Raw genomic sequence first — 12,695 nt, 5'->3', positions numbered from 1 at the left:
TTTCCGGGGTTCCGGGGATGTAATCTGCTGACCTTTTTTTTTTTTTTTTCTTCTTCCCCCGCTCTGCACTTGCTCAGCCTCAAATGGGTGTGGGGGCGCCGCGAATGGGACAGTCCAACGTGGCTCCACTCCAGAACCAGTACCTGCCTCCGGGCCAGTTCCCCAGCTCTGGCCCAGTCCTGGGGACTGGCCCAGTTGGGATGACTCAGCCTGTGACTCAAGGAGGAGGTGTGCAGGTATGGGGTGGGGGGGGGGCGAATGGGGTCCGTGATGACCCCTTGCAGGAAGCTAACAGACCATTAGCCCACGTTAAGTGATGAATGATTCGCCATGATGAGTCTGAATTATTTATGTTCTCTAATGACATCTGTATGGAATCTCTCCCCCCCCACCCCAGCAGGGTCAGATGCGCTCCCCCTCTTCACTTCCGGTCAGTAGTCCCGCAGCACCGCCTGGCTCCGAAGGAGGCGCTGCCGTCGGATCCACTCTGGGCTCCTTGACGCCCGGCAGTGTGGGAGGGCGTCCCCCATCCACTGGACCCCTGCAGCCAAACTCGCTCCCCCACTGCCCAGCCATCCACCAGAGCTCGTCTCCTTCCCCCGCCCGCAGCCGGACGCCCACCCCTCACCCTGCCACTCCAGGTCTCCTGGGATCTCAGACGCCCCAGCCTCAGACCCCAAATCCTCCCCAGCTCAGTCTCCCAGCACAACAGATGCAGCAGCTGGGTGCTGCCCTGAGCCTGGACAAGCCCATGCAGCTACAGCAGCAACCGTCAAGTGGCGGGCCGTCGATGGCGCCTCAGGTGGGGTTAGGGTCCTCTGGCCCTGCTCAGGGTGCCCCCCTGGCACCTCAGCACCCGCGCACACCAGTGAGTACTCAGCATCCATACGAGCATGATTGGCACGACCAACCGTAGGCATTCGTTTCACTTACCCCCGCGATTCAGTCCCCCTTTTTCTTGTTTAATGCTCTTCTGTTTGTTCCCGTCCCCTTCTGGTGCCCTTTGAATGTCTCCACAGTCACCCCTCCCTCCCATTTCTGCCCACAGCTTTCCCAGAAGCCTTCGCTTATGGCCGACGGACAGGTCTCCACCCCGGCCTCGGTCAGCAGCGTGGACATGACGGCGTCCCACTCGGGCGCCTCTCAGGACCCGGCCGGCGCCCTGGACCCCCGGGTTGACCTCAAGCAGCAGGATGAGGAGGATGGAGGGTCCGGCGGGCTGATGGCGGGGGGCGGCTTGGGGGGGAAGCAGGTGGACATCAAGGCTGAGAAGTTGGAGGTATGGGGTGTGGAAGGAAAACGCCACGCATCAGGAGGCTAATGTTACCGCCGCTGCTAGGCTAGGTATGCTAACACGTCTCTACCCATCCGGTGCTGCAGGAAGAGCCCATGGGCGACAGGGTCAAGACTGAGCCCATGGAAACGTCTTTGGGCTCAGCAAGTGAGGACCGCAAGCCGGAGGTGAAGACTGAAGCCAAGGAGGAGGATGATGCTTCAGGGGGAACCGGGACTCTCAGCTCGCCTGCCAGCGCTCAGAACAGGAAGAAAAGTAGGAGCCTCTTCTTGGTGCTTTAGACGAATCTTTGACCCTGAGGGTGGCTTTTTCAGTCTCTCCAGATTCTGGGTTTGTGACGATTGACCTGAGAGCTTTATTACCTGTAATTTACTGTCTGTCATTCAGTCCCACCTCTCCATCAGTCTTTCTGTGAGGGCATATCTGGCTGTCCGCCCCACTGTGGTGCACGTCCTTGGTATGCTGCTTCGTCATTGGCTGTTGACCGCTGCCCCTCCCCTCCCCCATCAGTCTTCAAGCCCGAGGAGCTGCGGCAGGCCCTGATGCCCACCCTAGAGGCTCTCTACCGCCAGGACCCAGAGTCACTCCCTTTCCGGCAGCCTGTGGACCCTCAGCTGCTGGGAATTCCTGTACGTATTTGGGCCAGTGCCCTGGGCAGAGTGCGTCTGTTTCCCCACTCCTCTCTTCTGCTTTTTGCCTATTGGCCGTCTGTCCATAGTATGATCGTACTCCGCAGTGCTATGGAGTGACTGGTTTGTGTGAGTGTGTTCCCTAGGTGCGAAATGCATATGGTTCTGGGGTCAGGCCACCACCATCTGCCATCACTTTCTCTTTGCACCAGATTGCACCAAAACCGAAGCAGTGCTTCACAGGCAAGGGAAAGGCCCCTTTTGACATTGACACCATTGACACACATTATTTGAAGGATCTTGTAAACTTTTGCAGATGAATAGCATTGGTTAACGAGAACTGATTAAAAATGGGGAAATTGCGCTAAAATTGAAGTGCTTTGTCAGCAAAGGGAAGGGTGACTACAGACGACATTTGAACTTGAATGCCGGTGAATGAGAACCTTAGTATTTTGTCTTTGTGAAGTGATAGAATCATTGTAAAGATGAAGAGCTGCACCTGATTTCATTTTGAGGCAACTGTGCGGCAGCAGAAGGAGTGGGAGACTGTGAACAGGGTCTCCCTAAAATACATGAAGGATCTTTCTCGAAAACTGCAGACGCATCGTCTGGACGAATCACGCCGTAGTTGAAACGGCGCAGCCAAGTGAGAGCGAAGAGAAGGATACCCTCAGATGCTTGATTATGCCAGAACTCAAATTATTTGATCATTCTTTTCTAGACTCTCGCATGCACCTATCACCCTGTTCATATTTATGAGTTAAATCGCACTTAATGACGGTTTAATGGCAGGGAAGGATGAGATGGAGCCTTATGCTTGTGAACAGGGTAAATCTTTAGTCGTATTTACTTCCATTTGCTCTTTGGATGTTTCTACCTCTTAAAAATATATGGCTGAAAATCTACCCCTGAGAAATCGCCAAAATTGAAGCAGGAGCACTAGGTGGCAGTAGAGGAAGGAAAGGGAAATTGCCGATGCTGAAAAGCATCCTCGAACCTCCCAAGGAACATTGTACAGATCAGTGATTCCCAAACTGTGAGGCGTGAGATGATTTTCTGAATATTCTATATTGAGGTTTATATACATGTATACTTGAGGGGGTGAAAAGTATATATTTTGCTTGCCAAACTTTTTGGTAAGAGTCTGGTAGCTGCTTGGCGAAGTTTATCATGAACGAGTTTAAACTTTTGTCTTAATAAAGATCTTTTGATGAGGTGTGTAGTGTGGTTAGGGTAAACTTGGGCAGTATCACAGTAATCGTTTTCTTGCATTGGTATTTATATTTGGTGTAATTTTTTGTGCATGAGCCCCCTTCCATATAGACGATATGAAAAATTAGATGTCGCCCAAGCCTCCTTTTATATAGAGGTTGGGGGTGCGTGAGGAGTAGGGGAGGGGTTGACTGGGCCATTCTGGGAATATATCGCTGTTAAATTTGATATGCATGCTCATAGGGGAACTTTCACCTTAGCTAGTCTAACGTTTATAATGTCCATCTAGTTAATATAACTTCTTGTTTCGTAGTGTTTTCTCAAGTTTGAGATGTTTTTTTAAATAGATTTTATATATTCTCCCCCCACCAGCTATCTGGAGCTTATCTTTGTGTGATCAGAAATGGGCTATATAGCAGGCACATTTGATCTCCAAAGAGAGGTGCAATGGTGTGTGTGTGTGTGTGTGTGTGTGTGTGTCTTTTGGCATTATGTGGTAGTTACTTGGTAATACCCTTGGTGTGAACAGGACTGAATCTAACTGCTGGCACTCAGATTCTGCGCCCTGAGCTGCCTGCAGCATCATCCAGCCTCTCACCTCTTCCCTGATCCCCAGGACTACTTCGACATCGTGAAGAACCCCATCGACCTGTCCACCATCAAGCGCAAGCTGGACACGGGCCAGTACCAGGAGCCCTGGCAGTACGTGGACGACGTCTGGCTCATGTTCAACAACGCCTGGCTCTACAACCGCAAGACCTCGCGCGTCTACAAGTACTGCTCCAAGCTGGCCGAGGTCTTCGACCAGGAGATCGACCCGGTCATGCAGGGCCTGGGCTACTGCTGTGGGAGGAAGGTGCGTAAAACACCCAGCCCCCCCGCCCCCGTATGCCTGCCTGCTGTCCATGATTGAAATGACTGTTTTTGTTGCCCCCAGCTGGAATTCTCCCCCCAGACCCTGTGCTGCTATGGAAAGCAGCTATGCACCATACCTCGCGATGCTGCCTATTTCAGCTACCAGAACAGGTAAGGGGGTGCATTACTGCCCCCAGTCCCAGGGTCCAATGTCTAGGGAAGCCTGGATGGTGTAGATGCTTAGAAGCATGCTTGGAGTACTTATGACAGAATGTGTGTTTTTTTTGGGGTTTTTTTTGCTCCTTGTGTCTATAGTCTACCAAGACACTAATGAACGTGTGATCCTACACCCTGAATTATGTCACAGCTGCTTAAGCCACAGCAGTTCCACATGTTAGAGGATGTGTTCTGCTGCATTGCATTGTTTCAGAAACATACTTTTCGTGGTGAGAAAGTCAGGAATGAACCGAATAGCCACCTTTTTTCCTCCCCTGTCATGTCGCTATGCTTTGCCACCGAAACCTGCAGATCAAACCATAGCAGGCCGCTCATCAGATACACCCGCCCTTAAGCTGAGTGGGGGTGTGGCCCCCAATTTGGAACTGTCCTGGGTGGGGGGTAGGGGGGGGGCATGGTTGGGTGCGTGTTTTTTTTTTTTTTTTTTTTTTTTTTTTCCCAGGATGTGCTTAAGAATTAGTTATATGGTTTCTGTGGAGGTGGTAGGAGATTGGAACCAACGTCGAAAAGATGTAGAAATCTTGTGGCGTTGTAAGATGTTAGGTGAATTAACCCCCCTGCCCCTCCACAGCCCCCCCTGTGTGGCTGCCTCGTGTGTCGTGTATTATACCCTAACCTTTATAAATCCGGTCCATTTTTACTTCAGAATTCATGCATCCATGTTCAGTCTGGTTGGCCCTAGGACCCCCTGCATGCTGGCCTGCTTCTCACTCTGCTGGTTTGCATCCTGCTGCCAGTGTGGCTGGTATGGGAGTATGGGTATGGTCTGGAGTGGGTACCAGCAGGTGAACGCTGAAACTTGGCCCTAGCCGGATTTAATAAGTCAATGTTTTATTCTAATGCCAAACGAATATGCGAAAAAATTCAAGTCCGTTGTCTTTAATGGTGTTTGAAATAAGGCTATGGGGTAGCCCCTGACCCTGTGACTGCTGTTCATTTGTGGGATTTTACCTAGATTCTTCTGAAAGATCTCAATTTTGGCACCTAGCACTTTAATGGATAATTTTAGTGCCTTTTTAAAAGAAACTATAACAAAGGCACAGGCAGACTAAATGAATGGGGGAAAATCCTTTATATTGGTGGGGAAAAAAAACACATTTAAGTGTGACATTTCTAAATGCAGAAATGCAGTGTTCTGGGCCAGTTTTTGCACTTGACTCCGTTCAGTGCACCTCCCTGCTGATACCTACTTTAAGCCACAGCTGTACTGACTCCTTTCGCAAATGGCACAGCCTTGGTTTATTATTTTTTTGTTTGACGGTCCATCAAGTCTCGTCAGATTTCCGGATGCATTGGTGGGAATAAAAATGGACGGTGTTGCTTTTAAACAGCTGCCCCTCGCTGCTGCCACATCTGTGCGCAGGGCGCTGTATCGCAGTGTGCTGTATCGCAGTGTGCTTCAGCTGTTTGCTGCAGGATTGATTCCTGCTTACGGCTTTGTGCTTTTGTTCATCTCGATGTTGTCACATTATTGTGCTTCTATGTACCCCATTCTCTGCCATCTGACCCATGCTTGTCTTGCCTGTAACGTTTGATTTTTTTGCACTTCGTTAATTCATTTTATCCCTGCCCCCATTACCCCTTCTCCCTTCTCTTTTTTTTTTTTTTTTTTTTAATGCTTGTGATGTCTGCATTGGCCTGCTTTCGTCTGACCAATCCTCAACTTCAAACCATGCCCCCAAACCAAAATAATGCTGCATCATGATTGGCTGCCCTGGGTGACGACCCCGCCCTCTGCTCTCACTTGGCCCGCCCCGCCCCGTCCTGATTGGTGGCTGCTCCTTCGTGCCCTCTCTGTGAATGGCTGTGCTGTGCACGGCGGTGTAGCTCACCACAATATGGGCTTCTTGCTGACAGGTACCACTTCTGTGAGAAGTGTTTCAACGAAATCCAGGGCGAGAGCGTTTCCCTGGGGGACGACCCCTCCCAACCACAGACGTGAGTACATGGTGACGCTCGCGTGCCTCGTCCACTGTACCTGTGGGGGCTCATAGCTGTAGTGAAATAGATCCAGAATCTACTTGTTACGCATAACGAAGTATCACGGATCAAAATATCACGATAGTATCTCTTGTGCTTGTGTTCTAATTTGTGTATGTATGCAATCATTGAGTCATAGCGAACGCTTTTAAATATTTTTGCTCAAAGAGCTGGCAGAGAAGTAAAGCGGTGTTACCGCGGTGACCTTTAAAACTGCAAAGCATGACGAACGTCGGCAGATCATCCTGCAGTAGCGGCTGACTTCCGCGACCGCGCTCGACCCGTGCATTTGCCCCTGGTGTGCCGGAGTGTCCACCTACATCTGCTTGGTTGTGATATCCTCTCCCTACCTTCATTTCAGATCCATCGGCAAAGAACAGTTTGAAAGAAAAAGAACGACACACTGGACCCCGAACTGTACGTTCCCTCCTTGCCGTTGCGAAAGTTCACACTAAATCCATGCAGCAGTGTTATCTCTCTGATGGTATGAAGGGCGTGTATCGGGCTGCACTGGGCACACCAGGTACTGGGATGTGTAGTTCCCACAGCGTGAGCCCCTCTCTACAGCTGCTACTGAGTATTTTATTCAGGTTCTTAAGCACTTTACACTGGCCTGTTTAGCAAAAGTTTCGGTGAAAGACACCAGCTATTTAAATTTTTTTCTCTCTCTCTCTGATGGTCCTGACTTTTGTAAACAGCCTTTCGATATCCTGTGTCACGATACATACACATCTACTCGCAACATGATGTATGTGGACGGTGTCCCGCTTTTTGCTTGGAGCCGCAAGTTTACTGTGCCTCTCCACTCCCTGTTCCACCCCCCCCCCCCCCCACAGACTTTTGGAATGTATCGACTGTGGTCGCAAAATGCACCAGATCTGTGTTCTGCACAACGACACGATATGGCCGTCAGGGTAAGCTTGGATTCCTCTCCAATTTCCAAAGTTCGTTTCTTCCTGCTGTTTTGTGTGTCTGCCAGTGTTTCCCAATCCGGTCCTGGGGGGCCCTGACTGTCCACATTTTTGTTCTCTCTCTCAGCTCCACCAGGTATTCAGTGTTCATTACCTGGGAGCTGACAAGGAGCAAAAACGTGGACTGTCTGTAGGTTTAAAAAAATGCTGACCTATAGCATGTGGTCTGCTTCAGTTTCTTGCCTGTATGTGAGCCTGTTTTAACAGCCCTGCCCCTCCTCCCCCCAGCTTTGTTTGTGGTGGCTGTCTGAAGAAAGCCAACAAGACCCGAAAAGAGAACAAGTACTCGGCCAAAAGTAAGTGGAGTAAGTGACAGGCAGGGGGGCGCCATCTACAATCATCATCCATGGGGCTCTCCTTCCCAGTGTGTCTTCCCCCACCCTTCCCTGATTTACTCTTTATCCCCCCCCCCAACCCGGTTGGCCCCTCTTGCAGATGCTGTAATAACTCACAGCCCTGTTGGTACCCTGCAGTCACCCTTACCTGGGCCTGAGCTGTGTCCAGGTGCCGCTGCACATCCAGACTTTTACTTGGTCTGATTGTGGTCCGTTTGTGCCAATACGCAGCCGCTAAACCCCCCCCACCACGCGTTTTTATTTACATTTTTTTTTTTTTTAAATGATGGGGTGGTGTTTGGCTCAGCAGGTTACAATGCTGTGTCTGTGATCAGAAGGTTGCTGGTTCAAATCCCACTGTTGGCAGAGTGATGTCACCCTTGGGCCCCTAGGGAAGGCCCCAAACTCCCAACTGTTCTGGGGACTGGCTGACACTCCTTTCTGAAATTTTGCATTTTATATTTAAATTAAAAAATATATATTTTTCCCCCTCTGCCAAAGTCAGACGGTTTAGTGTCTATAGTGTGGGGAACACGGCTGTTCCTAAATATTGAGGGCAATCCGGTTCCGATTTTATAAAGTTCGTTTTATTTTCTTTTTCTTTTTAACGTTTCATCGGCCCACGTTTTTTGTTTGTGTTCCTCCCCCCTCCCCCGTCCAAATTCCACACAAGCAAACGTCACGTTTCCTGTATAAACATAACACTCAATCTTCTCCTTTCAGAAGCCTGCCTACAGACAGGGGGCGCTCAGAGGGCCTGCAGTTGCCGGCCTCTGCAGCACCTCGGGGGTTCACTGGGGGACCTGTGGGCCTGGTGGGATGAACCGCTGAGCCCCCTTGTGGTTTTTTTTTAACTTGGTCCCTACATACCTAGGAGGGTGACGGGCCGGATTGGAGGCCGTAATGCTCTGCTTGGAGAGAGACGGCACCTTTCTAGACCTCTTACCAGGACGGTTCCATCTCTCAGCGCTGCCACATGCTCTCTCTCCCGTGCACTCTGCCTGCAAGCGGCATGAATATTTAGCAGCACGTGTAGTCAAGTCGCGTCAGGGCGGTGCGTTGCTCTGCGGCTTAGAACGTGTCTGTGATCAGGTCGCCAGTTCGAACCCTGTGGCTCGTGGTCACCGTTGGGCCCTTGAGTTAAGCCCTTGACTGCACTTGCTCCAGTGACCCTGCTCTCTGATTTCTAACTTGTCATCTGCTAAATATAAATCTATTCTGATTGGCATCTTAATTCCAGAAAACGGTCGCGCCTGTTGATATTCTAATCTCCCGTAAATAGGCATTAGCAGGTAAGTTAAGGTTTGGGGTGAGTGATTGCTGATTTTAATAAATTGGGCTCTGGTTCAGACCTATGGGGAGTGTGGGGGGCTGTTTGGACCTGACCACAGGTTATTCGGTTTTGAGTGTCGCTGTGGCTCAGAGGAGAAGCATATCGTCGGTATGCTCTGCTTCATACGATGGATTGTAGAACTTTCCTGCAGGTCATGTTTGTCTCTGTTTTTCGGCCCTGCCTGAAACTCCCAGACGAGTCTGGTATCTTCTCCTGCCATGTGCCCAATCTCAACAGTCTTCTCCTTTCCACCCCTCCTCCGCAGGGCTCCCCCAAACCAAGCTGGGAAACTTCCTGGAGGCCCGTGTCAACGAGTACCTGAGGAGACAGGCCCACCCGGAATCTGGTGACGTTACCATCCGCGTGGTCCACGTCTCCGACAAGGTGGTGGAGGTCAAGCCTGGCATGAAGGCTAGGTGAGCCGGCTGGGGGACATACCCCTAAGGACAGGGCTTGGTATGGGATGAGGGTCAGATCGAGGAGGGTGCTGTGAAGCTGGCTACGGCTAGATCGCTGCCTTGTTAGTCTGTCATCGGTATCTTCTGAAGCTCCGTCTTATTGACACCTGTGCGTTAACTCCTCCTCGCCCCTGCAGGTTTGTGGACAGTGGTGAAATGGCAGAGTCGTTCCCCTACAGAACGAAGGCGCTTTTTGCGTTCGAGGACATCGACGGCGCCGACGTCTGCTTCTTCGGCATGCACGTGCAGGAGTATGGCTCGGACTGTCCGCCGCCCAATCAGAGGTGAGGAGACATGGCTCTCGTTGCTTCCTTCCTCGGGAGTCAACACTGTGCTGCCTGTCTTTACTACAAGTGGTACATATGTGTGGTTGGTGCTGTTATCTTTGGAAACTTAAAGCCGTTTCGTACTTCGATTTTTTCCGTGTGTGCTTTCAGTCGACGCACAGGGTAGGTGACGTAAATATTGCCATCAGTGGTTTGCGGTGGATGGTGTGCGTGTAGCCTAGATTTTTAAGCCTGTCAGATCATGCTCTGCAGGCAGATTAGGGGCTCTGAAGCTAGGGATCTGTGCCAGCAACCAGAAGGTCGTTAGTTCGAATCCTGTGAATGCCAGGAGTGATACTATTCCACTTGACCCTTGAGCAAGGACCTTAACCTGCAATTGCTTCAACCTGGGTATGATGTTAATCTACATCCAGTCCCGTGAGCAGATCCTTCTACTTACAGGGATATCTGTAATCCGTAATGTCTGCACTCGGGTTCTCATCCCTGAGGTGGTTCGTCGCGTGGTGGGTGCAGCAACGCACTACCAGCGCATGCTCCTTCCGAATCACGTGTATCAACTGTGCAAGGAAATTGACCAGGGGTTTGCTGTAGGTGGCAGCAGAGACTCGGAGAAGTGGGCAAGCAAAAAAAGAGCAGAAGGTGCGGAGATATCCGCATCACATTCTTGTAAAATCTTGAAGATAAAATTCACTTGGGGGGGGTGTCTAATCCTTAATTTTGTCATAAGGATTTGGGATTTGAAAATGCTACAGTATGTCTTGTTACCTTAGTACTGCCCAAGTCTAGACTAACAACTATAAAACTTGATAAATTTTCACCTTTCACTACCATGCTTGTATTTCTTTATTCCAATGCATTTGCCCCCTGCTGGTGGGGCAGAATATCACTGCTATATGCATCCACTGCCTGTGACCACCAGTGCAGTAGGAACACAAATTTCTCCTTGAATGACCGTCCACGGGCAGAAAGCACACACGGAGAAGTGAAGCATGAACTAGATGTTACTGTCGGTGCTGTCCTTTTTGCTTCTGAATGTTTTTTTTTTTTATGTATACTGGTTATACATTTCCCTCACGCTTGTGCCCCTCCCCCAAGGCGTGTGTACATCTCCTACCTGGGACAGCGTACACTTCTTCCAACCACGGTGTCTGAGGACGGCCGTGTACCACGAGATCCTCATTGGCTACCTGGAGTACGTGAAGAAGCTGGGGTGAGCCTGCCCGCCGCGGCTTGTCGCGGCCTTGCACTGCTTTCAGCATGCTGGCTCCCTCAGTGCTGCCCCCTTCAGGAGCATTTTATAGTTTTGAAGTGGCTGTATTTAAGGTGTAAGGTGGTTTGTTTCTTGCGTTGTGTTTTGAGGGGGGGGGTGTATAAAGGAGATCTCGCACCCCACCTCACGCCAATCCCTCCCTGATGCAGGTACACGACAGGCCACATCTGGGCATGTCCCCCGAGCGAGGGAGATGACTATATCTTCCACTGCCACCCAGCCGACCAGAAGATCCCCAAACCCAAGAGACTGCAGGAGTGGTACCGCAAGATGCTGGACAAGGCTGTGGCTGAGCGCATCGTTCACGACTACAAGGTACCACATGGGGGGTGTCCACCTGCGAGAGCAAAAAGGAAACGTCATTTATAAGTCTGCTTGACTGTCCCTCGATAGGGTCACAGGCGAGTTTATAACCTCTTGCCGGTGCCACTCCATTACGGTGTGGGGCAGCCAGAGCAGCCTGTGATCAGCACCCTACCCAGCATTTGGCATCAGCTTCTCTGCACGTTTACAGCTCTGTAGTGCAGGCTGAGTGCAGCCAATCAGCAATCTGTGTCTCAGATTCAGGGCCGGCCCAAGGCATAAGCAAACTGAGCAGCTGCTTTGAGCCCAGCAGCCACCAGGGGGCCCCGCATCTGATCAACATATCGGAACAAAAAGGAATGACGAATGACGACTAGGTTAATAAGATTTGCTTGTGGTCCCAAAAAGGGTTTGGTTGGGTTGAGCCGGTCCTACCCAGATGGCCATGTGTTTGGCTGTCCGCTTCCTCTGTCTTGATAAATGCCTCGCTCCCGTTCGCAGGATATCTTCAAGCAGGCGACGGAGGACCGCCTCACCAGTGCCAAGGAGCTGCCCTACTTCGAGGGCGACTTCTGGCCCAACGTGCTGGAGGAGAGCATCAAGGAGCTGGAGCAGGAGGAGGAGGAGCGCAAGAGGGAGGAGAACAGCACCTCCAGCGAGAGCATCGACGTGAGTGGGGCGGAGGTGGGACGACTGTAATCGGTGAGACTGAGCCGAAAAAGGTGGACCCTTAACAGCTCTGTTATCCGCCCTGACCGCAGGCCACCAAGGGCGACAGCAAGAACGCCAAGAAGAAGAACAACAAGAAGACGAGCAAGAACAAGAGCAGCCTGAGCCGAGCCAACAAGAAGAAGCCGGGGATGCCCAGCGTGTCCAACGACCTGTCGCAGAAGCTCTACGCCACCATGGAGAAGCACAAGGAGGTGGGCTTCCATTTGCGATACAGCCGCTTGATGCGTACGTGCTGTACTGTGTGTGTGTGTGTGTGTGTGTGTGTGTGTGTGTGTGTGTGTGTGTGTGTGTGTTACCGCCTGGCCAGCTTCCCAGGAACTGGGGAATCCTGTATTCATCATGGCTGTTTGGGAAGATGCGGAAAAGCCGCTGGCCTGAAGCTGGGTCTCCTGTCAGAGTTTCTTGTGGTGGTGCAACATGTGAACAAATGGTTCCAGAAGTGTTCCTGAGCCCCCTCATGCCCCCCTGGCAGGTGTTCTTTGTGATCCGGTTGATCACGGGGCCCACGGCCAACTCCCTGCCGCCCATCGTGGACCCGGACCCGCTGATGGCCTGCGACCTGATGGACGGGCGCGACGCCTTCCTGACGCTGGCGCGCGATAAGCACTGGGAGTTCTCCTCGCTGCGGCGCGCCAAGTGGAGCTCCATGTGCATGCTGGTGGAGCTGCACAACCAGGGCCAGGACCGCTTCGTCTACACCTGCAACGAGTGCAAGCACCACGTGGAGACGCGCTTCCACTGCACCGTCTGCGAGGTGAGTGGGCTGGGGGTGGCCTGTAGGGGGCGTAGACTTTCGGGG

The 12,695-nt window shown here is 51.5% G+C and overlaps 1 protein-coding gene across 1 annotated transcript in view; it reads left to right on the top strand.

Annotated features, from left to right (window-relative positions):
* Window positions 1-12,695, top strand: part of LOC125741895 (histone acetyltransferase p300-like) — a 33,702-nt gene that overhangs the window by 15,862 nt on the left and 5,145 nt on the right. The window contains 20 exon segments of the mRNA XM_049013387.1: window positions 78-236; window positions 398-868; window positions 1,049-1,279; window positions 1,381-1,549; window positions 1,805-1,923; window positions 3,752-3,991; window positions 4,073-4,161; window positions 6,055-6,165; window positions 6,569-6,588; window positions 6,591-6,624; window positions 7,044-7,121; window positions 7,407-7,474; window positions 9,112-9,262; window positions 9,442-9,588; window positions 10,687-10,708; window positions 10,710-10,801; window positions 11,011-11,176; window positions 11,666-11,833; window positions 11,926-12,087; window positions 12,369-12,650. Coding sequence (XP_048869344.1) covers window positions 78-236; window positions 398-868; window positions 1,049-1,279; window positions 1,381-1,549; window positions 1,805-1,923; window positions 3,752-3,991; window positions 4,073-4,161; window positions 6,055-6,165; window positions 6,569-6,588; window positions 6,591-6,624; window positions 7,044-7,121; window positions 7,407-7,474; window positions 9,112-9,262; window positions 9,442-9,588; window positions 10,687-10,708; window positions 10,710-10,801; window positions 11,011-11,176; window positions 11,666-11,833; window positions 11,926-12,087; window positions 12,369-12,650 — 2,979 coding nt within the window.

This window comes from Brienomyrus brachyistius, chromosome 5, assembly GCF_023856365.1.
Source record: "Brienomyrus brachyistius isolate T26 chromosome 5, BBRACH_0.4, whole genome shotgun sequence".
Lineage (NCBI taxonomy): Eukaryota > Metazoa > Chordata > Actinopteri > Osteoglossiformes > Mormyridae > Brienomyrus > Brienomyrus brachyistius.
Note: the sequence above shows the minus strand (reverse complement) of the source record. Positions and strands in the feature narration are given on the sequence as shown.